The 26722-nt window shown below is 45.8% G+C and overlaps 1 protein-coding gene across 7 annotated transcripts in view; it reads right to left on the minus strand.

The window, feature by feature from the left end:
* Positions 1-26722, minus strand: part of REEP1 (receptor accessory protein 1) — a 192991-nt gene that overhangs the window by 74361 nt on the left and 91908 nt on the right. For all 7 annotated transcript variants that reach the window (XM_033951956.1, XM_033951995.1, XM_033951966.1 and 4 more), the window contains exons 5-6: positions 10972-11085; positions 6391-6553 (exon numbers count right to left, since the gene is read on the minus strand). In XM_033951956.1, coding sequence (XP_033807847.1) covers positions 6391-6553; positions 10972-11085 — 277 coding nt within the window. The remainder of the gene's footprint in view (positions 1-6390; positions 6554-10971; positions 11086-26722) is intronic.

Below are 26722 nucleotides of genomic sequence, written 5' to 3' on the forward strand. Positions count from 1 at the left end.
TTCACACCACATATCTCTACAGGATTTCAGGCCTGAATCTCAGTCTGCCTTCTGACATTAACACTTGGATGTCTTACCGACATTTAAAACCCAATATGGCTAAAAACGAACTCCTTATCTTTCTGCCTAAACCCACCTCCTCCCTCCCGCCATTCTCTATTTCTGTGGACAACACTCTCCTCCTCCCTGTCTTGTCAGCTTGCAACCTAGGAGTAATCTTTGAGTCCTCTCTCTCCTTCTCTGCATGGATCCATCAAACTGGTAAAACCTGCCGCTTCCTACTCTATAATTTTACCAAAATCTGACCTCTCCTTTCCGAGCGTACTACCAAAACCCTTATCTACGGTCTCATCACCTCTCATGTACTTCTCTCAGGTCTCCCACTCATCCGTCTCTCATTCCTTCAATCCTTTCAAAATGCTGCTGCATGACTCATATTCCATGAGAGCTGCCATGTTCACATTACCCGCTGCTTTGTTCACATTACCCCTCTCCTCAAATCACTTCATTGGCTCCCCATCCGTTTCCAGATACAGTCCAAACTCCTCTTACTGACTTAGAAGTGCATTCACTCTGTAGCCCCTCAATATCTCTGCTCACTTATCTCCCCCTATGCTCCCCCTGTGAACTCCATTCATTGGGTAAGTCCCTCTTATCTGTATCCTTCTCCTCCACTGCCAACTCTAGACTCCGTCCCTTCTTTCTTGTCATGTCGTATGCCTGGAACAGGCTGCCAGAGTCAATATGTCATGCTCCGTCTCTAGCAGTATTCAAATCCAAGCTAAAAGCCCACTTTTTTGAAGCTGCTTTCAACTGCTAATTCCCACTCACTCCCAGATACCTATACCCAATGCCTTCTAACAGAAACTCCCCGACCCTGAAATGCCCTGTCTGTCTGTCCAAATTAGACTGTAAGCTCTTCTGAGAAGGGACTGTCTATTGAATTTAAATGTACAGCACCGCAGTATGGCTTTCAGCACTATATAAATAATAAATAGTAGTAGTAGTAGAATTTATTCAAGGAGATGGCAGCCTCTCCATCCCAAGCAGAAATTTTGCCCAATAAAGGTACAAAATCCTTTATCTGAAATTCCGAAAACTAAAAACCGAAATTTGATGTGAACCGGAAGTAGTTAATTTCCCTAACATGACACAAGCTAAAACCAAAGCAGGTGCGTGCATTTTTCATGATCTCTGCGCAATTCAGGCTGGAGGGCTAGAAAGTGGAGAGCTGCAGATTCCAGGGTGGCAGTGAGAAGCAGAAAAGGTCAGAGGGCTGGAAAAAAGCAAAGAGAGATGCAGATTCCACTCAGAGCAGTGATAGGCATATAAAGATATGGTTGGCTATAAAATAAGCCAGGTGAATACCTAGCAGGGCCTCCGCGTGTGCGGATCGCCGGACTTGATGGACCGAAGGTCTGATCCGGAGATGGCGCTTCTTATGTTCTTATGTTCTTATGTTCTTAACATTATCATGCCGAAAACAAAAAAAATTCCAAAAACTGAAATATGCCTGGCCCCAAGGATTTCAGATAAAGGATCTTGTACCTGTATTTGGCTTCAGAATTAAAGAGTTCAACAAAAGAGAAAACTCAGGCAGGTAAGACGCTGCATTTTTGTTTCTTTGGTCTCAGCCTGATTGTGGCCCTTGGCTGAGAGGGGAAGAGACCGTCTTTCCAGGGTAGGTAAACGGAATGGAAATCAAAAAGAGCTTAACTCACAAAGAACCAGAGTTTTGAACCTTGGATCTAGCAGAGATAATCCATCTCAAGGAGGAAAGCCCCATCAGATTCTGGAAAAGCTGAGATCCCAAAAGGAGAGGATTCAGAAGCTCAGAGGTTACAGCAAGTGAGAGGCAGATGATGAGGAACCCCAGACTGATCAGGTGGAATCATGGGGTCCTGTGGCAGAAGGGCAATGGAAAAAGGCTTGATAGTTAAGAGTTGGTAGAGCAGCAACCACTCCAGGCGGGAAGGAGGTCTGATAGCAGAGTGGAAGCAGTCAAAAAAGACAGGCTAGGTACTGCAGATACTCCCAGAACTTCCAGCAGCCATTGGTCCAGCTGTACTCCTGTTTACAAGTGAGACTTGGGGAATGGTGGGGTAGGAGAATACGAAGAAAAATTAGTGATGGATCATGAACCTATGGTCAAGCATGCTATGGATCAACTCTTGGATTTATTTATGCCACTAAGGGATGAGTGGGTGAGAGGAGTGGGAGGGATTTACTTTTGTTCCCAAGTTTTTTGTTGTTTGTTTCTTGCAAAATTTGTTTACAATAAATATTAAATAATAAATAACTAATAAAGCTTATTCTACTCATTTACAAGTATCTCTACTCTTCTATTCCTCCAGACTCTTAACAATACTTTTTGTCTTCAATGTCAATTCCCAACTCTGCACTTTCCATCTTGGTACACTGTGTGCCTGGAACAGCATTCCTGGGCTGGTGCACTATGGCCCTTTCTCTAACCATACTCAACTCCTGCTTTAAAAAGCACATTTTTACACTTGCTTTTAAATATTTAAAAAAACTGGCTTTTCTAAATCTGAGCTTCTTTTATTTCAACCATGCACACATAAATAAATACATTTCCTGAACCTTCTTATTTGTTTTCACTCTATCTTGACTAGATTGTAAGCTCCATGGAGAAGGGACTCTCTGTTATGTAAACAGTGCTGCATATCCCTAGCAGCGCTATAGAAATTAGTAGCAGTAGTACTAGTAGCATCCAGACACCTGCAACGGTTTGGCAAGGAATAAAGCATAAAGTTCTACTGGCAAAGAAAGGTAATACGTATGAAAACACCACAAAACACCATTTCCTGTGCATTATTATGATTTGTTGTATATCAAGAAATAATTAAACTGTAAAATCCTCCATCCCTGAATAACAGCCGCCTGCCCTTTAGGATATAGAGACCCTTCCCTTACATACAGTAAGTCATTCAATATTCAACCCCTACACAGCTTTCATGGCCTGACACCTGACAACAGCCTTCAATACATCAAACGCAAGAAAGCGAGGGTGGGAATAATAGGATGTGGAGTCTCCCAGGCCTTTATACAGGACATCTCCAGCAGGCCTAAACTAAGTGGAGAGTGATGACACAGTGACAGCACTATCTATACATTCAACACTAGCAACTATACATATAGCAGCACTCAAATTGTGGATTATGTTAAATGCTATGGCCAACATTTAACTTAAGCTGGTCACTGCACCGGCTCCACAGTAGCCTCAGTGTGTTTTTCTTTTGTCAAATTCACTTCTGGCACAACATTTTTCATCTCTCTCTAATAATTAAATATCACTACCCGGTATCAGGGCACTGCCTTTATGCAACAGATCATAGATGTTAAGAAGAATAGTGGATCCCAGAGATGGATAGAAGAAATTCTTTATTGCAAATAATCAAAAAGTACCTGACATGGGACACATTTTGTCCAAACATGGGCTGCAACAGGGGTTTTGTTCTAAAACTAGTGTTTAAGCCCATTACATTAACGGGTCCTAGAATAGATTAGTCTAATCCAGTATGGCTACTCTTCTTATGTCTTACCCCCATATTCAAGCTCCCATTTCCCCTTTTACCTTCCCTATTTCCCCAACTTAAAAATCTGTCCCTTTTCTCTGTCCTTCACCTCCATAGAACTCCCTCTCCATTTCTCCTTTCTCTATCAACCTTCACTTAGGTTTTATTATTATTGGTGACAATTTTGCATGAGGTAGCCCTTCTCCCTTCCTTTTACCTCCCCCTGTCCAGCAGTACCCCTTACCTGCTCCCCCCTGTCCAGCAGTAGCCCTTCTCCCTTCCTTTAACCTACCCTCCTGTCCAGCAGTACCCCTTCCCTGTTCCCCTTGTCCAGTAGAACCCCTTCTCCCCTGTCCAGCAGCACCTCTTCTCCCTTCCTTTTACCTCCCATGTCCAGAAGTACCCCTTCCCTGCTCTCTCCTGTCCAGCAGTACCCCTTCTCCCTTCCTTTTACCTCACCCCTATCCAGCAGTACCCCTTCTCCCTTCCTTGCCCCCCTGTCCAGCATCTGCTAGCTTTAGTTTAGCTTTAGCCACGGTTTCATCAGTCAGCCTCGGGGCTTTTGCTAGGCCGGCTGGCTTCGCATCATCGAAGTGGGCCGGCCTAGCAAAGGCCCCGCGGCTGCTTGATGAAACCGCAGCTAAAGCTAAATTAAAGCTAGCGGCAGCTGTGTGACTAAGTTAAAGTCACACTGAGCTGCTGCTGCTGGTCCGGGGGTGAGAAGAAGAGGAGTCCCGGCAGCGTATAGCTGGCAGAAGGCAGGAAGTCAGCCGGTGTCGGCGATTGGGGCAGAAGGCAAGAAATCAGCTGACACAGGCATGGGGGATTGGCGGCAGAAGGTGAGATTATTCTACTGTGCATGTGGAGGCACGGATGCACGAAGACACGGAGGCAAGGAGATTAAAGTGCGCATGCATGCTAAGGGTTTTATTATGATTGATATATATAAAAATTTTAAAAATCAGATAAAATATAGACCCGAATATAAACCGAGCTAACCTTTTTCCCCCAAAAAAAGGAGGAAAAAAGGTTGACTCAAATATAAACTGGAGGTTTCTATTCAAATGCCCTGCCCTCTTCCTTCCCTCCCTGCCAGGCTCTACACCCTGTTCCTCCCCCCCTCCCTGCCCTGTCATACTCTGCACCTTATCCCTCTCTCTTCTAATCCCACCCCCTCCCGGCCACCGGCGCTGCTCCACCCCACCACATCCCCAAAAGAACCACCCACCCCCGAGGCCACTGGTATGCTATCACATCTCCCCCTCCCTGCGAACTGGCATGGCCTCCCCACCCGCAAACGCTGCCCCCCTGCGAAATGGCATCGACCTCCTCGCGAACGTCTTCTCCCCCTGCGTGAACTGGCATCCCCCGCCCACCCAAACTGAAAGCTTACACTCCCAATGTAGCACCGGCACGCAGCACCAACCCACAGGAGGTGCTGGTGCCAGTGCCCGAAGATCGTGCCTCTCCTCTGATTGGGCCTTGAACATCTACGCATGCTCAAGGCCTACTGTCTCCCGCCTCTCTCTGAGATTCTAGGAGAAAACGAGAGCCAGAAGGCCTTGAGCATGTGCAGATGCTCACGGCCCAGTTGGAGGAGAGGCACGATCTTCGGACACCTGCACCGGCACCTCCTGTGGATTGGTGCTGCGTGCCGGTTCCCACACTGGGGGGGTAAGCTTTCATTTAGGGCAGGCGGGGGATGCCAGTTCGCATGGGGGGGGCGGGCGTTCACAAGGGGGGCAGCGTTTGCAGGCAGGGGAACTCGCAAATTGAGTAAATGCTTGGTTTGTGAGTCACGATTTGCGAGAATGTTTTGCTTGTCTTGCAAAACACTCGCAAACCGGTGCACTCGTAAACCAAGGTTTGACTGTATTATAAAACAATCAAGAACAGTACTAAGTCCTGAGTGTATTTTACCAGAGATGCCGTCTCACTCATTAGGAGTGTGTCACACTCATTTGAAAGTTTTCTCACTCTCACGCTCTTTCAGTCTTATTTCTCACTCATCAGGGTTTCAGAATCAGTTCACTGATCCTGATCACTGCTTTCATGAGAGGGATGCCTTAGAGAAGTAAACTAAAGAAACCTGAGCACATTTTCCTCCCTACTGGCTCTCCTTGCCCTGCCCTTTATCCCCATTCCTGCAAGTACACATACTCTGAAATTGACATACATACTTTTAACTACTGGGTGGAAGACAATTTTCAGCTCCAAAAATTTACCCAAATTACTTCCCCCTTTGTATTCTATCACAGGCTCCAAAGAAAACCCAACATCATTTAATGCTGCCTTGATTCCTCTTAAATCATTCTAGGTTTATATCCAGAACATACTGTCTAAAAAATCTCACTCTCTGGCTTTCAATTTTATTCCTTGGCATGGTAAAGCTCACTCTTTGGAATAGTTTCACATTGGCTAGGGTTACCAAACATCTGGATTTCCTCGGACATGTCCTCCTTTTGAGGACATGTCCAGTGGTTCGGATAGCTTTTCAAAACCTGGCACTTTTGGCTGGATTTTGAAGAGAAATTGCGTCGGGAGGGGGCATCCATGCATGCAACACGGTGACATCATTCGCACATGTGCATATCACGTCGCATGCGTGGATGTCTTCCTGCCCAACGAACAGGCAGCCGAGGGTGGGACTGGGTTGAGGGCAGTGTTAGGGCATAATGGGGCAGGGATGGGTGGAACTGGGCAGGCCTGGGGGGACGTAAAATCTGGTAACCCTACCATTGGCATCTCTGTTAAACTCGTTGATGAAGGCCTTGTAAGCATCTGACTCTGTTTCATTATGTTTCCAAATGCCAAGAAGGAAGCTGTGTCAGGTCAACATAACTGACCAACCCACCTGAGCTGTCTGTGCCCTGTGATGCACTTCTTGGGGTCTTGGCTTTACTCTGTTTGTTGTTCGCCCGCACAGTAACTGGGGGAGGGACAGGGGTTTCACCTCGAATTGTGGAGAGATCTTGCATGCTGAAGCTTCTTAGCCGCTCTGACAGAGCTCCCTGTCCCTGAATCAACACAACAAAAATATTTAAAAAAATATTCAGACATCAAGATTTTTGCAGGAAAATGCTTATTTCCCCCAAATAAACTGGCAACTGCTCACCCTCTTTTCTAGTAAGGAGAGGAATGGTGATCAATATGTGTACTTTTGCAGATAAGGATTACGGTATTTTTTTTTAATTCAGTTTTCTTTACTATTCACCCAGGGAAGCTCAGACTGGTTTATATGAATGTATTCAGGTACTCAAGCATTTTTCCTTGAGTGTCCTGGTGGGCTTACAATCTATCTAATGTATCTGGGGCAATGGGGGGATTAAGTGACTTACCCAGGGTCACAAGTAGTAATATGGGTTTGAACCCACAACCTCAGAGTACTGAGGCTGTAGCTTTAACTGGTGCATAACTGGATCAGACCATCTGGTTTATTTCACATGAGCTTAATATAGGAGCCAGTACTGGGCTCATCAGGAAATAGATATTAAAGTCCTCCTGCATGCTCTGGCCCTGTACTCTATAGGTATGGAGTCCAAGGTTCATAATCATGTTCTCATAACTTCATTCAGTGTTCATAAGAACATAAGAATAGCCTTACTGGATTAGATCAATGGCCCATCTAGCCCAGTATCCTCTTTACAACAGTGTCTAATCCAGGTCACAAGTATTTGGCAGAAACCAAATAGTAGCAACATTTCATGCATACTAGGTTGAGCTACAGGCAGGTAGGGAGGGAAGGAGGGAGATGGGCTGGGATGTGATTTCACATGGCAGGAAGGAGTTGGCATCCCTCCTGCCTTTTGTGGGGCAATGGCTTGAGGTGGGCGGCACGGGGGGGGGGGGGGAAATGGGTCTAGGCCGTGACTTTAAAAAAAAAAAAAAAAAACTTTTGTAGGCAAGGGAGCCCGTGGTTTTAACCTATGTGTTAAAACATTAGGCTCGCAGTGCGGGGAAGGGTGGGAGAGTCGGGGCAGGCAGGCAGGGGGTTCGGGTTCAGGGAAGGAAGGCAGGCAGGCATGCAACGTGTTCAGGGCTGCAGGATAGGGGCTGACAGGGCAGAGAGCAGGGCGGCAGAAGGAAGGGCAGCCGGAAAGGACTTCAGCGACTGGTCCTTAGCAGTTGCTTTTTTTAGATCGGCCAGCCTAGTCGGTGTTGCAGGGTTTTCTTTAGTGAATTGTGTCCCTGCCTATTTTGCATGCCGTTGCCCTCATTTGCATGCGCAAATCGGAGCATGGTCGGAAGACAGATAAGTAAATTGGGCCAGGGTCGCAAACCGATCGGTTTGCTTAGTGAATCTAGCCCATTGACTGGTTAAATGTTACATCAGGGAGTGCTAGGGAGGTAAAATTCCTAGACATCATAAATGACAACTTCTTGGAGCAACTGGTCCGGGAACCGACAAGAGGGGGAACTATTTTAGATTTGGTTCTTAGTGGAATGCAAGACATAATATAAGAGTTAACTGTGTTGGGGTCACTGGGAAATAGTGATCATAATAACGTGACCAAATTTGAGCTGATACCTGGAGTGAAGTCGCAAAAGAAATCTACTTTAGAGGCATTTAATTTTCGAAAGGCCAACTATCATAAAATGAGGAAAATGGTTTAAAAAAAGCTAAAAGGATCAGTTGCAAAGGTTAGGGCTGTAAACCAGGCCTAGATGTTATTTTAAAATATCACCGTGGAAGCCCAGACCAGATGTATCCCATGTATTAACAAAGGTGGAAAGAAGAGGAAACAGAGCCAGCATAGTTAAAAGATGAAGTAAAAGAGGCTACTAGAGCCAAAAAAATCCTTTAAAGAATGGAAAAATGATCAGAATGAAGAAAATAAGAAGAGACACAAGCACTGGCAAGTTAGATGCAAAGCATTGATAAAGTAAGTTAAGAAAGAATATGAAGAGAAACTTGCCAAAGAGTCAAAAACTCTGTTGGACTGTTGGATGATCAAGGAGCAAAAGGGGCACTCAGGGAGGATAATGCCATAGTGAAGAGACTGAATGAAATCTTTGATTCAGTCTTTATGGAAGAAGATGTAAGAGATCTACCTGAGTTGGAAATGGTTTTCAAGGGTGATGATGCAGAGGAACTGAAAGAAATTTTGGTGAATCTGGAAGATGTACTAAGTCAAATCCACAAGTTAAAAAATGATAAATCACCAGGACCGGATGGTATACATCCCAGGGTACTAAAAGAACTCAAACATGAAATTGCTGACCTGCTGTTAGTGATCTGTAACCTATCGCTAAAATCGTTTGTAGTATCTGAAGATTGAAGGGTGGCCAATGTAACACCAATTTTAAAAAAGGGTTCCAGAGGTGATCTGGGAAATTACAGACCAGTAAGCCCAACTTCAGTGCCAGGCAAAATGGTGGAAACAATTATAAAAAATAAAATTGTGGAACACGTAGTCAAACATGATTTAATGAGACAGAGACAGCATGGGTTCAGCTGAGGGAGATCTTGCCTCACCGATTTAGTTGACTTCTTTGAAGATGTGAATAAACATGTGGATAAAGGTGAGTCAGTTGATGTAGTGTATCTAGATTTTCAGAAAGCTTTTGACAAAGTCCCTCATGAAAGGCTCCTGAGAAAATTAGAGAGTAATGAGATAGATGGCAAAGTTCAGTTGTGGATTAGGAATTAGTTATCAAATAGAAAACAGAGGTAGGGTTAAATGGTTATTTTTCTCAATGGAGGAGAGTAAACAGTGGAGTTCCACAGGGATCTGTACTGGGACTGGTGCTATTTAACTTGTTTATACATAATCTGGAATTTGGAACAATGAGTGAGATGATTAAATTTGCAGATGATACTGAACTGTTCAAAGTTGTTAAAACACATGTAGATTGTGTAAAATTGCAGGCAGACCTTAGGAAATTGAAAGACTGGGCGTCCAAGTGGCAAATGAAATTTAATGTGGACAAATGCAAAGTGATGCACATTGGGAAGAATAACCCAGATCACAATTACCAGATGCTAGGATCCACCTTTGGGGTTAGTGCCCAAGAAAAAGATCTGGATGTCATTGTAGCCAATACAATGAAACTTTCCACCCAATGTGTGGTGGCAGCCAGAAAAGCAAACAAGATGCTAGGAATTATTAAAAAAGGGATGGTTAACAAGACTAAGAATCTTATAATGCCTCTGTATCGCTCCATGTTACGACCTCACCTGACACTAAAAAAGGTTCAAAGAAGAGCGACCAAGATAATAAAGGGGATGGAACTCCTCTCATATGAGGAAAGACTAAAAATATTAGGGCTCTCCAGCTTGGAAAAGAGACGGCTGAGGGGAGATATGACTGAAGTCTACAAAATCCTGAGTGGAGTAGAACAGGTACAAGTGGATTTTCACTCTGTCAAAACTTACAAGGCATGTTGCTACTCTTTGGGTTTTTGCCAGGTACTGGCCTGGATTGGCCACCGTGAGAACAGGCTATTGGGCTTGATGGATCATTGGTCTGACCCAGTAAGGTTATTCTTATGTTCGTATGTACATTGAAAGGGAGTATACTAGTTGGTGAGGAGTGATTCTATTGTTGTATTATTAAAATATATTAACTTTGGGGTGCCATGGTGAAGAGGATAGTTTGTATATTTCTGCATGTGTTAGTCTTATAAAGTTGGTTTTCTCATAGCTAACTTTGTAAATACTAGAGATGTACCTTAATCAATTTTAAAGTATTTTTATTGGTATATCAACAACTCATCAAAATGCCAATGTCAAATAGAAAACACATTTACTAATTCCAAAAAACTGTAAGAGTACACAATAAGCCTTCTAACATCTAAATGATCCCTATCTGCCTATAGTCTCTCTCCCCTTAGCCTCCCTCCTCCCTTTAAACCTCTCAAAAGGAAGAATTTATAGCCTCCAAGTATCAGTCTTTAGTATTCGTATACAATCAAATTCTGTGCAACTTACAAGTCAGCCAGTTTTGAATGAGCGCCTTTCTCTCTCACTCTTCATTTTTCTCTTGATCTGCAAGAGTGAGTAGGCCTGAACGACTAGGCACAGGCCTACCACTGTTACATAAATGATATGTGTCTGCTTGCCACCCTCCAGCACATCAGTTTTGGGGTGATATCATATGCATGGTGATCGATACTGTCTGTGAAAACTTTTGAAATATGGCCTGGGTTTTACCAAATCTGGATTTGTTTTAATTCTAATGAAATTTCTATCAAGTTAGTATTGAAGGAGGGTATTATTTTGTCACTGAAGTCCATATTGGCACCAGATGATTGATGTATTATGTTTACAGTGCTGGGAAAACAGTACAGGGTGGCTTATTTTAAATCCTTGATGTTTTTAAAAGAAAAGAAAAAACACCCCAACACTAACTACAGTACTTGTATTTGTTAGATGCAGGTTTTAGATGCAGAAGGTGAGATTGTAAAGGACTTCACCGTGGCTTACAGCTGTTACCTTGGCAGCAGCGGTCACAGCAGCACTGGCTGCCACATTCAGTCCTCGTTTCCCAAAGTGCACTAGGGCATCGTAGCTTCGATCTTTTGCCTGGATGAGGCAGTCATCAATATCCTGGCACAAAAATAAAAAAATAAATAAACAAATCACAATGCTAAAACGGTTGGGTGGGGTTCACATTTTCTGTTTCTCCTCTCCTCTAGGAATTACCTTATATATTCTACATTGTGATACAAAATTATACATATAAAAGAAAGGCTATGTTCTTTCACAACATAAACAAGCCCAACAATTGCTTTTTAAGATGAACAGCACATGAAGATCTTATGAAAGAGGTTTTACAGTTTCCACATACTGTATGTACATTAATGTTGATCTTCCTCTTCTTCTCTAAGGCCAGCCTGGTGAGCATGTTCTAAATGTATGATCACAGGGCCAATATTTTCCAATACTGATTAAATGTATCATCACAGAAAGCAATGTTACTTACCGTAACAGTTGTTATCCAGGGACAGCAGGCAGCTATTCTCACTAGTGGGTGATGTCATCAGACAGAGCCCCGGTACGGACGTCTCACAAGCACATGTTGCTTGTAGAAACTTAAAGTTTCTAGATGCCCGCACCGCGCATGCGCCGGTGCCTTCCTACCCGGAGATCCGGGCGTGTCTCCTCAGTTCAGGTAGCTAGCCTGAGAAGCCAACCCAGGGGAGGTGGGTGGGACGTGAGAATAGCTGCCTGCTGTCCCTGGATAACAACTGTTACGGTAAGTAACATTGCTTTATCCCAGGACAAGCAGGCAGGTATTCTCACTAGTGGGTGACCTCCAAGCTAACCTCAGTGGGATGGAGGGGGAGTTGGCGACTTAAGAGAATAAATTTTTCAATACTGTTTGGCCAAACTGTCCATCCCGTCTGGAGAGGGTATCCAGACAATAATGTGAGGTGAATGTGTGAACCGAGGACCAGGTGGCAGCCTTGCAAATTTCCTCGATTGGTGTTGATCTGAGGAATGCTACTGAGGCTGCCATTGCTCTGACCTTATGGGCTGTGACCTTACAAGGAAGTGATAATCCAGCCTGGGCATAGCAGAAAGAGATACAAGCCGCCATCCAATTAGAGATGGTGCGCTTTGATACGGGTCTTCCCAACTTGTTAGGATCGAAGGAGACAAAAAGTTGAGGAGTGGTTCTGTGTGGCTTGGTGCGATCCAGGTAGAAAGCCAAGGCACGTTTACAGTCTAGAGTGTGAAGGGCCGATTCTCCGTGGTGAGAATGAGGCTTAGGGAAGAATACTGGAAGTACAATGGATTGGTTGAGATGAAATTCGGAGACCACCTTAGGCAGGAATTTCGGGTGAGTGCGGAGGACCACCTTGTCATGGTGGAATACTGTGAATGGTGGGTCCGCCATCAATGCCTGGAGTTCGCTGACTCTGCGAGCGGACGTAAGGGCTACAAGGAAAAGCACTTTCCAGGTGAGATACTTCAGAGGGGCCCTGTTGAGTGGTTCAAACGGGGGCTTCATGAGGTGGGAAAGGACTACATTGAGGTCCCAAACTACTGGGGGTGGTTTGAGAGGAGGGTTAACATGGAAGAGTCCTTTCATAAATCTGACGACCACCGGATGGGCCGAGAGGGGTTTCCCTTGTAGAGGCTGGTGGAACGCCGCAATAGCGCTCAGGTGGACTCGTATGGATGTGGACTTGAGCCCAGATTGAGATAGGTGTAGGAGATAGTCCAGCACGGAGGATAAGGAAGCTCGCTGAGGTTCCTTTGACTTAGAAACACACCATGAGGAGAATCTGGTCCATTTCTGGGAGTAGCATTGTCGAGTGGCGGGCTTCCTGGAAGCTTCCAAGACCTCCCTCACTTCTTGTGAGAATTGGTGAGGGGTTACGTTGAGAGGAACCAAGCTGTCAGGTGGAGAGACTGCAGGTTGGGATGAAGTAGTGATCCTTGATGTTGAGTAAGTAGTGAAGGAAACACTGGAAGTGGTACTGGTTCCCTGCTGCTGAGTTGAAGTAGGAGGGAGAACCAAGGTTGTCTGGGCCACCGAGGAGCTATTAGAATCATGGTGGCCCGTTCGAGTTTCAGCTTGACCAGAGTCTTCTGGATCAGCGGGAATGGTGGGAACGCATATAGAAATCGTTTCCCCCAGTTCAGTAGAAAAGCATCTGCCTCGAGGCGATGAGGAGAGTAGATCCTGGAGCAAAACTGAGGCAGTTTGGCGTTGTGGGGAGCCGCAAAGAGGTCTATCTGAGGCGTCCCCCATTGCGTGAAGATTTGGTGAAGGGGGCTGGAATGGAGAGTCCATTCGTGCGGTTGTAGCAGACGGCTTAGTTTGTCTGCTAAGACGTTGTTCTCCCCCTGGATGTATACTGCTCTGAGTAGGGTGTTGTGGCGCACCGCCCAGTCCCAGACTCGTAGAGCTTCCTGGCAAAGGAGGGCCGAGCCCGTGCCTCCTTGCTTGTTGATATAATACATGGCGGCCTGATTGTCTGTGCGAATGAGGATTACCATGTCGTGGAGTAGGTGTTGGAAGGCTTGGAGCGCATTGAAGATGGCTCTGAGTTCCAGTAGATTGATTTGGTGTAGTCTCTCCGCATTGGTCCAGAATCCTTGGGTGCGGAGACCCTCCAGATGGGCCCCCCATGCGTAATTCGACGAATCGGTCGTGAGAACCTTCTGATGGGGGGGAGAGTGCATCAGCAAACCTCTGGATAGATTCGAAGAGGTCATCCACCAACGTAGAGACTGCCGAAGAGCAGGTGTGACTAAGATGCGTTTGGATAGTGGATCGGATGTCTGATTCCACTGTGATGCCAGGGTCCACTGGGGGATCCTGAGGTGGAGTCTGGCGAAGGGTGTCACATGTACTGTGGAGGCCATATGGCCCAGGAGCACCATCAGTTGTCTCGCCGGTAGGGTTTGGCGAGTAGACACCAACTGGCAGAGGTGAAGAAGAGACTCCATGCGTTGCCGAGGTAGGAATGCTCGGAGTCGGGTGGTGTCCAGGACCGCTCCGATGAAGGGGAGGGACTGGGTGGGTTGTAGATGAGACTTGGAGAAGTTGATCTCGAAGCCCAAATTCTGGAGGAAGTAGGTTGTAGCCAAGGCCGCCGAAGTGACCTCTAGGGCTGACGGGGCCTTGATGAGCCAGTCGTCGAGGTATGGGAATACCTGTAGACCCCTGTCCCGGAGTGCTGCGGCCACTACCACCAGGCACTTTGTGAAGACTCTGGGGGACGAAGATAGGCCGAATGGTAGCACTCGATACTGTAGGTGCAGATTTCCCACCCGAAATCTGAGGAACTTTCGGGAGGCCGGGTGAATGGGGATGTGAGTGTAGGCCTCCTTGAGATCCAGGGAGCATAACCAGTCGTTCTGCTCGAGGAGGGGGTATAGAGAAGCCAAAGTCAACATGCGAAACTTCTCTTTGACCAGGAACTTGTTGAGGGCCCGAAGGTCTAAAATGGGTCGCAGGTCGCCCGTTTTCTTCGGGACGAGGAAGTACCGGGAGTAAAACCCTCGGTTCAATTGGTCTGACGGGACCGGCTCGACAGCCCGAAGCTGGAGTAAGGTTTGGACTTCCTGAAGGAGAAGGGCGGTCTGCGTCGAGCTTGAAGGATACTCTCTTGGGGGATGGTCCGGGGGGACCCGGTGGAATTGAAGAGAGTATCCTTCTCTTATGATGGTGAGGACCCATAGGTCCGTAGTTATGGCCTCCCATCGATGGTAAAAAAGATGGAGGCGGCCCCCTATGGGAGAGGCCAAGGTTATGCTCCCGGGGGGGGCGTCAAAAGGGCTGGGGGGCCTTAGGTACGGCCGGTGGCTGAGGTTTTTGCTGAGACTTCTGGGGAGGTTGTCTCTTCGCAGGCTGCCTCGCAGCAGGCGTTTGTCTGGGCATGTAACGCCGCTGGTAAATCAGGGGTGGCCTGGAAGGTCGAGACTGTTGAGGTTTGGGTTTGGGCCGCAGGATGGATTGAAAGGATTTTTCATGATCCGACAGCTTCTTGGTAACAGCTTCGATAGACTCATCGAACAGGTCAGCTCCAGCACATGGTACGTTGGCGAGTCTGTCCTGAAGGTTGGGATCCATATCGATGGTACGGAGCCATGCCAGGCGACGCATCGCTACCGCGCTTGCGGCGGCGCGTGCCGAGAGTTCGAATGCATCGAAGGAGGATTGCATCAGCTGGAGGCGTAATTGGGAGAGGGAGGCTACCACTTCCTCGAACTCGAATCGAGCTTGGTTGTCTATGAACGGAGTGAACTTGCGGAGCACCGGCAAGAAGAACTCCAGATAGGAAGAGAAAAAGAAGTTGTAGTTTAGCACCCGTGACGCCATCATGGAGTTTTGGTAGAATTTTCTACCAAATTTGTCCATCGTTCTCCCCTCTCGGCCCGGCGGTACAGAGGTGTAGACCTGGGAGGGATGAGAGCGTTTTAGGGAGGACTCGACCAGCAGGGATTGGTGGGAGAGTTGGGGGCCCTCGAACCCTTTATGGTGCACGATGCGGTATCGAGCATCGAGTTTGCTGGGGATCGCCGGTATGGAATACGGCGTTTCGAAGCACTGCATGAAGGTCTGGTCCAGTAATTTATGCAGGGGGAGCCGAAGCGACTCCGTTGGAGGGTTAGGTAAATGCATGGTGTCCAGATACTCTTTGGAGTATCGGGAGCCTGTGTCGAGGGTCACATCCAGATCATCCGCCATTTGTCGGAGGAATGATGAGAAGGACAATTGTTCCGCCAGCGTCGGTCTGTGGGACGGGCTGGCGGAGGAGGAGGCCTCCAGGTCCGTGGACATCGGGGAGTGACAAGGAGAATCGGGCACCGGTGTCTCCTCGTACTCCGGGCCCCTCGGAGGGGACGCCTCTGATGAGGAGTATCCCCTACGTTGCAGTTTTTTCTGCGGTGACACCTCCGAATGGCGTGAGGAGTGCCAGGATGAGTGTCTCGATCGGTGCCCGTCTCGGTGGCGGGACGGGGATCGGGATCGTCTGTGCATCGCATGGTCTTCCGAGGTCCCCAAGTGAATAGGGCTGGAAGCGGTGGATCGCCACTGAGTTTGCGATGCGGGTTCCTGCGATGCTACCCAAGTCTGGTAAGGAGTACGGAGGAACTCTTCCTGACTATGCCCAGGGCTTCGAGTATCGATCGGGGGTCTGGTCCCACGTTGGCGCGGAGGCGTAATGGGTTCTAATGGCGGCGTGTCGGTAAGCGAGGCTTGCCGCGTGGGTATCGCCGCCCTCCCTCGTTCGTCCTCGTCGGTTGTCGAGGTCGAACGGTGTGGGGGAGGGGGAGGGGGCGGACCGCCCCTTTGGACCGGTACCGGGAGGTCACCCTGTATGGCAGCGATGAGCCCGGGACCGATGGTCTGCATGAGCTCAACGAATTGAGCTTCCAGCACGGACCGTAGCGAAGCCGATAGGGAGGGATCCGCACCGAAAGGGGGTCCTCCTGCACGGGCATCGCGCTCCTTCGAGGTCGAGTGCTTCTGCTTAGTAGCTTTCGGCACTTTGATGACCATTGGTGGCACTGTGGAAAGAAGAGGTACCTGAACCGAGGAGACCGGGGCAGGCACCGACGTCGAGCTCGTGGATGGTGTCGGGGCGAGCGATGCCGGTTTCGCCGCACTCGATGTAGGAGGAGTCGATGCCGGTTTCGCCCGAACCGGGGAGGTATCAGATGAAGTGGAGGCTGAGGGATCCTTAGCTGCGTCCATCTTGAACATCGATTCCCACAATAGGCAACGCCGCTTGAATGAGCGTGCCGTAAGGGTAGAGCAAGGCCCGCACGATTTCGGGATGTGGTCAGGGCCCAAACACTGCAAACAGCGCCAGTGAGGGTCCGTGAGTGAAATCGCGCGTTGGCACTTGCTGCACTTTTTAAAACCGGTGATTGGCCGGGACATAGGCCGGAAAATCTCTGCCGCGAGGTCGAAGCCCGTGGGCCTGAGCCACGTGGCCGGCCCGTTCGACCCGCCGGAGGAAATAATCTTCTCTTTTTTTTTTTTTTTTTTTTACTGAAAAAGAAAAGAACTGTTAACTGTAATTAAAAGAAACGAAAACGCGGACAAGGAAGGCAAATTTAACTGAATTCAGCTAGCGCATGAAGAAGTTGAACTTCTCAGCTCCGCGGAAAAGAAAGAACTGAGGAGACACGCCCGGATCTCCGGGTAGGAAGGCACCGGCGCATGCGCGGTGCGGGCATCTAGAAACTTTAAGTTTCTACAAGCAACACGTGCTTGTGAGACGTCCGTACCAGGGCTCTGTCTGATGACATCACCCACTAGTGAGAATACCTGCCTGCTTGTCCTGGGATAACCGCTTTTAGAATGAAAAGGAAAGGTGAGGGGGGGCTAAGGCACAGATTTCTGCTATCTCACCTGCCCAAGTTGCTTCTCTCTTTGGCAGTTGAGGCAGGGTCCTTGCTAATCATGCTGCTCCATCCAACAGTTCCGTTGCCCCTTCCCCCCCCCCCCCCCCCCCCACCCCCAAAAAAAAAAAAATTCTAATGCTCTAGGCAACTACCTGGGGAGGTTTTGCAGTCCATCTGCATATTCCTCCTAGCATTCCCCAGAGTGACACTATCAAAACTCTTATCTACAATCTTATCACCTCACACTTAGATTATTGCAACTTGCTTCTCACAGGTTTCCCACTAAACCAGTGGTCTCAAACTCAAACCCTTTACAGGGCCACATTTTGGATTTGTAGGTACTTGGAGGGCCTCAGAAAAAAATAGTTAATGTCTTATTAAAGAAATGACAATATCGCATGAGGTAAAACTCTTTATAGCTTATAAATCTTTCCTTTTGGCTAAGTCTTAATAATAATATTGTCATTTATAGCTAAAGAGACATATGATCAAAAAGCTGTTTATTTTACTTTTGTGATTATGATAAATATACCGAGGGCCTCAAAATAGTACCTGGCGGGCCGCATGTGGCCCCCGGGCCGCGAGTTTGAGACCACTGCACTAAACTATCTCTTTCCTTTTCATTCTGTTTGAAATTCTGCTGTATGATTAATCTTCCACCAGGGTCAACACTCTCACATAACCCTTCTCTTCAAGTCACTATATTGGCTCCCTATCCATTTCCATATACTGTTTAAACTCTTCCTTACTACTGACAAGTGCATTCATCCTGCAGCTCCTCAGTATCTCTCCCTACACCCTCTCCCTATGATAAAATGTCTAGTAAGCTACCTCTTTTTATTGTTTTTACTCTTGTTCGCCAGAAGAACTATGAAACTTGTGTTTTAAAGATTATGGGCTCCTTTTATCAAGGCACGCTATGGGGGTTAGCACGTCGGACATTCACCACACGCTAACCCCCGCGACTAGCGCGGCAGGCGGTTGAAAGCGCAGTATTCTGTGTGTTAACCGCCTACCGTGCCTTGATAAAAGGACCCCTATATATATGTTGAATTGTGAGCCGTTTTGGCTAAAAGCGGAATATAAATGTTTTAAATCGATATACCGGTACTCCTAAGGTATTACACCTCACTGTTTCTCCAGCCCTGTTAGAAGTCTTATTTGGGAAGTTTTTCCATAGATCTTTGTTGTCCAGAGGACAGAATTTATTTGCACAAAAAGCAGAAGTGTATCCTGCAAAAATGGGGTTCATACTATTCCAATATTACCGCTAAATCAGAACCCCATATGGACAACAAGCCGCCCCTCTGTAACACTAACAGGCTTTAATCACACACACACAAACCAATCACACAACAGGTAACAACAGGGAAAAAGAAAAGAAAGAAAGGTGGAGAAAAAGCCTCAGTTCAGCTTCATCTGGCAAAAAAAACTCCACCTTTCAAAGCTAACCCTGTACTCCAAAATATAGAACTAGTAGAAAAAGCTCTATGGTAGCCTGCAGGGAGATGTTATAAAACCCACCGGGTCAAACAGCCCTCAGTCGTGAAAAAATGGGTAAATCAGCACTGTAGCAAAGTAGTCCAGGATTCAGCGTGGAACACAGCAAAAAAAAGAGAACAACTTAGCTGCTTCGGCATCCAGGATCTCTCAGTCCTTCACCTCCTGGGCCCTGCAGCCCCTGAACCCGACGGGGAACCCTCCGTTTCGCTCTGGTCGCTGCCGTCAGGGGTTTAAACTTCACTGCTTCTCATACGCTCTGTCCAGACCCACCAAGCTCTTCAGGCTCTCACCCCACTTCACGGATCAATACCGGTTCATACTATTCCCCAATCATTTTGGCAATGGAAATAAGGGAAGAGGTATGGCGAACGGACTCAGGTAGTTTATTCCAGGGATATGGGGCAGCAAGCTGAAGTCCGGAATTGGATGTGGAGGAGAAGGGTACAGATAAAAGGAATTTGTCTGAGGAATGGAGTTCTCGGGGAGGTGTATAAGGAGAGAGAAGAGATGAGAGATAATGAGGGACTGCAGAACAAACACACTTGTAGGTTAGTAATAGGAGTTTGAACTGTATGTGAAGGCGGACGGGGAGCCAGTGAAGTGATCTGAAGAGAGGGGTGAGATGAGTGTAGCGAGGTTGGCAGTTAGTGACTCCCAAGGTAAATATTGTTGCAGCAATAAATATTCTTTAATGTTAGCTTTGTAAATCACATCTTTAAATCTTTTGAATCTCAACCCCTTCCCCTCTCAGGATATATTTTCTGGGAAACATTAGAATGCATTCACCAGGATTTTCTATGGAACAAAATCTGTGTTGAGAAAAGAGAAAAAGGAGGGTAATACCGTTTGAGAGATGGAAGTGGGACTCAGGGTGTACAGCTGCATACTGTCACCACTAGAATACCAGCCAATTAACAAATATTTAATGGTTTAGTGTACCGAAAATGTATAATAGCAATAAGCTGAATATCAAATATGGTTTTCCAAAATAGGTACTTTTGCCATAGGACAATGAACCGCAATCACTGGAAATTGTATTCTATTTTGAAGTGATTTCATCAACATGGGATTACATTACTTCTAATTAAAATTTGCAAAGACTTGCTGCTATTCCTAAAAATGCTAAAAATGTTTTTGGGTCAACTTGTTTTGAAAAGATGCATAATGCAGTCACATTATGAAGATATCTTATGATGAAGTGCAGTTTGTTTACATTCACACCTATATAAACTGACAGAAGTTCTCTAACCAGCCATGCAAATTTTCTAAAGAGATTTTAAAGAATTGATGATACTTTGTAAATATTTCTAAATTTAATTTTTTTAAAAATATATATACCTATACATATATGTATGTATATATACTGTATATCTATGTATGTGTATACATATATGTATGTCTAGGCACAACATACTATGTAATGACCTCAAACAAGTGAACACTTAAAAGTAAGATAAGAAAAGCAGATTAAAATTGCTTATAGAAAGAAAACAAATTTTCAGTATCAAATACATTATTCCAACAGCTGTAGAATGCATTAAAGTACTCATGATCCTCTAGACCAGTGGTTCCCAATATGCAAGAGAAAGATTTGCATATATTGGCGGTAACACAAATCTACCTCATGCATATTCATTAGGGCTATCCTGAAAACCTGGCTGGCTGGTGGTCCTCAAGGACAGGGTTGGGAACCACTGCTGTAGACACAGGGCTCACAACACACCCTTTACATTATTTCCTGCTAGGCCATTTGCTTTTCTAACCCAATTGGTATGCGTATTGCCACATTACATAATGACATTGTAGCCCTTGTCCCAAAAGAATTTGTATGCTAAGGGCAACTTTTACGAAGCCGCATTAGCGGCTTCAGCGCGCGCAACTTTTCATCACACACTAAACCTCGCACTAGCCAAAAAACTACCGCCTGCTCAAGAGGAGGCGATAGCGGCTAGCGTGGCCGGCGGTTTAGCGTGCGCTATTACGCGCATTAAACCGCTACCGTGCCTTCATAAAACGAGCCCTAAGTATTTACTACTATGGGTAGATTGTAGTTCCCTAAACTGAGGTATAAAGTAATTCAGTGTCTGACTCAAAGCCACACAAAAAGGCAGAGGCAGGCCTTAGTTCTGTCATTTGCCCTTAAGCCACAATTTTTTTGCTTTAATCCATTAGACCCCCCCCCCACCATCTCCATAAACTCTGCCAATGGTCTAGCCCAGTGGTAGGCAAACTCATTAGTCAAAAGAGCCAAAATCAGCAGTACAACAATTAAGATTCAATTCTAACGTCAGAGAGGAAGTTCTGGGCCAGCCAGGCACCGATTGGCTGGCCCAGAACGTCCTCTCCGATGTCAGAATTGATGTCGGGTGGCGAGAGTTGGTCGGCCCCACGGGGAAGGGAAGCAGGGAGAGCTCAGAACTCGGTGCCGGCCTGTTCCCCGATGGCGGCAGTGGCAGCCTGTTCCCCAATGGCGGTAGCTTGAGGAAGGGCAGTGAGAAGGAAAGGGAAGCAGGTTGGTCACCCCCTGCTCTAGATGAGCTGCGAGCCGCACTCAAGTGGCTAAAGAGCCACATGCGGCTCGTGAGCCGCAGTTTGCCGACCACCGATCTAGCCAACAGTTTGTTTGTATCAAAGATTTGCATCCACTGTTTCCTTCAAATGGCAGTGAGACATCCAGGCAGCAATGTCAGACAAAAAAAAGCTGAAACGTGCACCTGGATTCCTGGTAAAATTTCTGGCGTGGAGAGGTACATCTGGGAATGATCAGTGTAGTGATGATATTGAAAATCACGGGAGGAGCACCAAGGGAATAAGTATAGAGAAAGAAGAGAAGAGGTTTTAAGACGTTGTTGTGAGGTATACTGACTGGGATACCAGTGCGATGGGAGAGATAGGAAGAAAACCATGATAGAACAGAGGTCTCAAATCCAAGTGAGTACAACATATCAAGGAGAGATGGTGATCAACAGTGTCAAAAGCAAAAGATAGGTCAAGAAGGATGATGACTAAGCAGGGGCATAGCCACAGGTGGGCCTGGGTGGACCTGGACCCATCCACTTATCTCTCAGGCCCACCCAGCAGCAGCTGGCCTTGACCTGACTGACATTTTTGCCAGTTTTTAGCGGACTGGCAGACAAAGGTAGCATTCCTTCCCAATTACCACAGCATGCATCTGGCTACCCCAGAGCCAACAGTTTGTTTGTATCAAAGATTTGCATCCACTGTTTCCTTCATCTCATACATATTCATTGTGGATATCCTGAAAACCTGACTGGCTGGATGTGCCCCATGTTTCTCAACATATGGTACGCATAACCCAGGGGATACGTGGGCCACCTGTTGGGGGTACACAGGCTGGTCGCCGCCCGGGATCTCTCCCTGCCTGCCCACCGCTGAAGCCGCCACCGATTCCTCCCTGCCACCTGATACACTACATCCACCCCCTATGGTCTGCTGCCGCTCCCCACCGCCATCCGACAAGCTCTGTCTCTTAAATAGCAACTGTCCTTCTAAGGACATTTTGACATCCCTTCTCTTGGACTTTTTCCCCACCTCTTGTTCTTCCTTTCAATGTCTCTTTCCTTTATAATTCTGTAGTTCTACCCCTCTTTTCCTTTTGTTCAAGTTTGTCCGTTTGATTAATTGTTCGCCCCAACTATGGGGTCCTTTTATCAAGGCGCGGTAGGGGTTTAACACCTGCCGTGCTAGACGCTAACGCCTCCATTGACGAGGCGTTAGTTTTTTGGCTTGCCGCAGGGGTTAGTGCGTAATTAAATGTCCGACGCGCTAACCCACTAGCGCACATTGATAAAAGGAGCCCTATGTCTATTTTATTAACTTGATTGTTTTTATTGATTGATGCACACCGCCTAGAAACCTGATTAGACGGTATAATAAATTTTTTAATAAACTTGAAACTTGAAGTGCAACCAGAGACTCATGAAATCACCAGCCAACAAAGGTAGGAAAAATGATTTTATTTTCAATTTAGTGATCAAAATGTGTCAGTTTTGAGAATTTATATCTGCTGTCTATATTTTGCACTATATTTGTCTATTTTTCTATAGTTGTTACTGAGGTGACATTGCATATTTTAAAGTCATCTGCCTTGACCTCTTTGAATATCCCCCGAATATAAATGATAATTAACATTTTCTCTGCATACAGTATGCTTTGTGTTTTTATAATTTTATGGTTACCATTATGTATTAATAAGATTATATTGTGTGTATATGAAAAATGGATGGAAGAAATTGAATTCCAATTAGTACTATTATTATGGGGTGGAGCTTGGGGCGGAGCTTGGATTGGTCAGAGGCAGAGCTTGGGCGGGGGTACTTGGTTGGTATTTATTAGGTTTAAGGGGGTACTTGGCTTGAAAAGATTGAGAAATACTGCTCTAGGGTATACTGTACACACTCAGGTTTCAAGTCTCTTCTCATATGTCTGCCATGCCCCAGGGCTGTACCTCTTTTTAACCAGCTACATTTTGTTGACTGAATATAAACCAAGATCCCCATTTTGGGGACATTTTTTTTGCCCATAAATCATGGTTTATATTCAAGTATATATGGTTACATTTTTTATCTTATTGAGGAAGGATCAGTAAGGATCTGAGCATTAGGTTGAGAATTAATGTCAGAAAGGCCTAGTTTTGGAGGTGCAGTCAAGGTAGGCATTAAACAAAAAAGGCAAAGTGGGGTTTTTTCTAGCTTCTGCAACATCAAATTTGTATTTATTGATTGCAGTTCTCTAGGCAGCCTTATGTTCCCGTAAGTTACCTTTTTTTCCCATTGCCTCTCGAATCTTCGACAAGGTGAAGGTCAAGAGGTATTTGGCATGGCATTGAAAGGTGGGGGATGTAGCAAGTGTGGAGACATAAGAGTTTGAGATGACAGATGTGGGTGGACGAAATGGCAATCAGGTTCACAGATTCTCAGCTCTCTTGCAATCTGCACCAACAGTCACAGGGACATGCTACAGTGGAAGGGAAAGTAAAGAGCAGTACTTATTCACAATTTAAAGGTACTTGTAGTCTAATGTTTATCTGGCAATGGATGTATGCTGGCTAGTGCTGCCTGATTCAGGGAAAACATTTTCCGATTCGATTTGGCCTACTGAATTGATTTTTCGATTTGATTCACTTTTCCCGCCCAATAGCCCAGTAGCCTTTTCACCCATCCCAGTCCCCTTTACCTTCTCCAGCACTGTAGTGTAAACAAAATAAACAAAAAAGACTTTTCCTCTCTGTTAGGTCCTACCTCACACTTGCTGTCTAGTACCAGCTCTGGCAGGATGCACATTTCAAATCTGACATATTGTAATCACAAAAGAGAAAATAAAATTATTTTTTCTACCTTTTGTTGTCTGGTCATTTTATTATTCAAGTCATTTTGGTCCCAGGCTCTGGTTTCTGTTTGTCTTCTGTCAACTCGCTCACCAGGGTCTTCTTTTTTCCATGCTCACCATCCGTCTTCCATCTCTGTACCTTCCCTTCCACTGCCATATCCAACATTTCTGTTTCTTTCCCACTGTTTCTTTCCCACGGCGAAGGCGCACTGCAAAGGCGCGTGCGCCTTGGTGCGCGCCTTTGTGAAGCGACACTTGTTGAAGCGACAAAACGTCCTGATAAGTATATCAATCCACCAAAACCGGCATCAATTTACTGCACCTATCAATGCTGATACTCCTGAATAACTTTGATAGTTTTCTGCATGTTCCTTATAAAGCACTATCTGTCTTCCAAAATAGCCTAAGTTGACAGTATTGTTTGTCTCCAAAACAAGCTTGAGAAGTTTGATAGTTTGTCTTCCAAATAGCCTGATAAGTTGAAAGTACTGTTTGTCTCCAAAATAAGTTTGAAAAGTTTGATAGTACTGTTTGTCTCCAAAATAACCTGACAAGCATAGACAAACTGATATAGCTGAGACTCTTATATTCCACTGATAGTTCTGCCTATTCTTGTATTGCATTGATAACACTGTCTGACTCCAAAATTGCCTGATAAGGTTGATAATTCTACCGCTGGACTCCAAAATAACCTGACAAGCATAGACAAAGCCTGTTATAGCTGATACTCTTATATCCCATTGTTAGTTCAACTTATTCCTATAGCATTGATAACACTCCCCCAAATTAGCAGGGGCCCTCCCAACTTAAAGAAAAGCTCCACTTCTTACAACCAGTAGGAAGGAAAAAATACCCAGCTCTGATCTCTCTATTGAGGGTAACAGACACAACAGGACAGAGGGGAAGAAAGACGCTCCCCCCTCCCCCAACCTCCCTACACCTCCCAGACTCTCACACCACATACCAAATATCAAACTGCAGAATCTCCCGCTCTCTACACGAAACATCACTATGTCTCCCGGTTTCACTACAAGCGTACTCGTCCATCTACTGCTTTTCCTACTCCTAACCAACAGAAAAACAGAAGGGTATCATACATCCTCCATCCCAACCTTAACAGAATCTTACAGGTTCCCTCCACCAACCAGAAAACTATACTCTCCCAGAAACTTGATAGATTGCTCCTCACTCAATCATATCAGCATACATACCAGCTGGGGAAAAAGACCACCCCTAAAACCAAGATCATCAGACCACAACTATCATCCACAAACCAAAAAAAATCTCCTCCACCCAAACTGCACACCCTCCCCCCAAACATTCAACACCTCATTATCCTGTGCATATATGAACATCAGATCAATAAGCACAAAAGCAGACCTTATTAAGGACTGGATAGTTAAAAAACAACTAAGCTGCCTATTCCTATCCGAAACCTGGCTAACCTCGGACTCCGATCCCACCATCACAGAATTCTGCCCAATGGGTTACAAAATAGAACTGGTCTGCAGAGAAAGAAAACGCGGTGGAGGTCTAGCCATCATACTCAAAAACAACATCACTATAAAGACCCTAGATAAACACTCCACCCCCCACCTAGATCTCCTAGCCTGTCAACTATCTGACGATTCTCTCATAGGAACACTAACATGCATCCTCTGTTACTCAACACCAGGAAAATGGAATGATAACAAACAAGCTCTCGAAGAATTAATTTACCAGAACTCCCTAACATCACCTCATAACCTACTCCTAGGAGACATAAACCTCCATCTAGAAGATCACACCTCTAAACAAGTAATAAATTTACTATCATACCTCAAAGCACTGAACTACCAGATCCTCAACCCCCAACCCACACACAAAAAAGGCCACCAACTAGATGTCGCTGCTTACATGACCTAACACCCTTACAAACCCAAAATCCATATCTCAAATGGGACCTGGCTCCCCTCCCTCTGGTCGGATCACTATAAATACACCTTTAACATCAACTGGCCTCAACGCAATAAAAAGCAACCTCCACCCAAAACCTCCTTCAAAGCACGCCAAAAAACCGAACCCTCCACATTCTGGGACAAAGCAGACCCCGCTATCGCCACTATAGCCCCTAATGAATTCATATCCCAATGGCAAACCATAAGCGAAACCATCCTGAATGAGCTAGCCCCAGAAAAATCAAAATTTAAAATCTGCAGCCCATCAGATAAATGGTTCGACTCCGAACTTCTCCAATCAAAAAAGTTCTGCAGACAACTAGAAAAAGAATGGAAAAAATAAGAAGAGCTTAGAACACACCAAAACAGCATGGAGAAATCAAATTAACCAATACAAGACCAAACTCAAGGAAAAACGGAAAGCCTTCTACTCCAAAATGATAGGCACAAAAATCCCAGACACAAAAAAGCTATTCAACCTAGTAAAGAACCTCACTGACACCAAACCTTACCTAGCTACGCAAGGAAACCACCCACCAACAGCCATCCAACTAGCAGACCATTTCAAAAACAAGATCACC

The sequence above is a fragment of the Geotrypetes seraphini genome, chromosome 1 (assembly GCF_902459505.1).
Source record: "Geotrypetes seraphini chromosome 1, aGeoSer1.1, whole genome shotgun sequence".
NCBI lineage: Eukaryota > Metazoa > Chordata > Amphibia > Gymnophiona > Dermophiidae > Geotrypetes > Geotrypetes seraphini.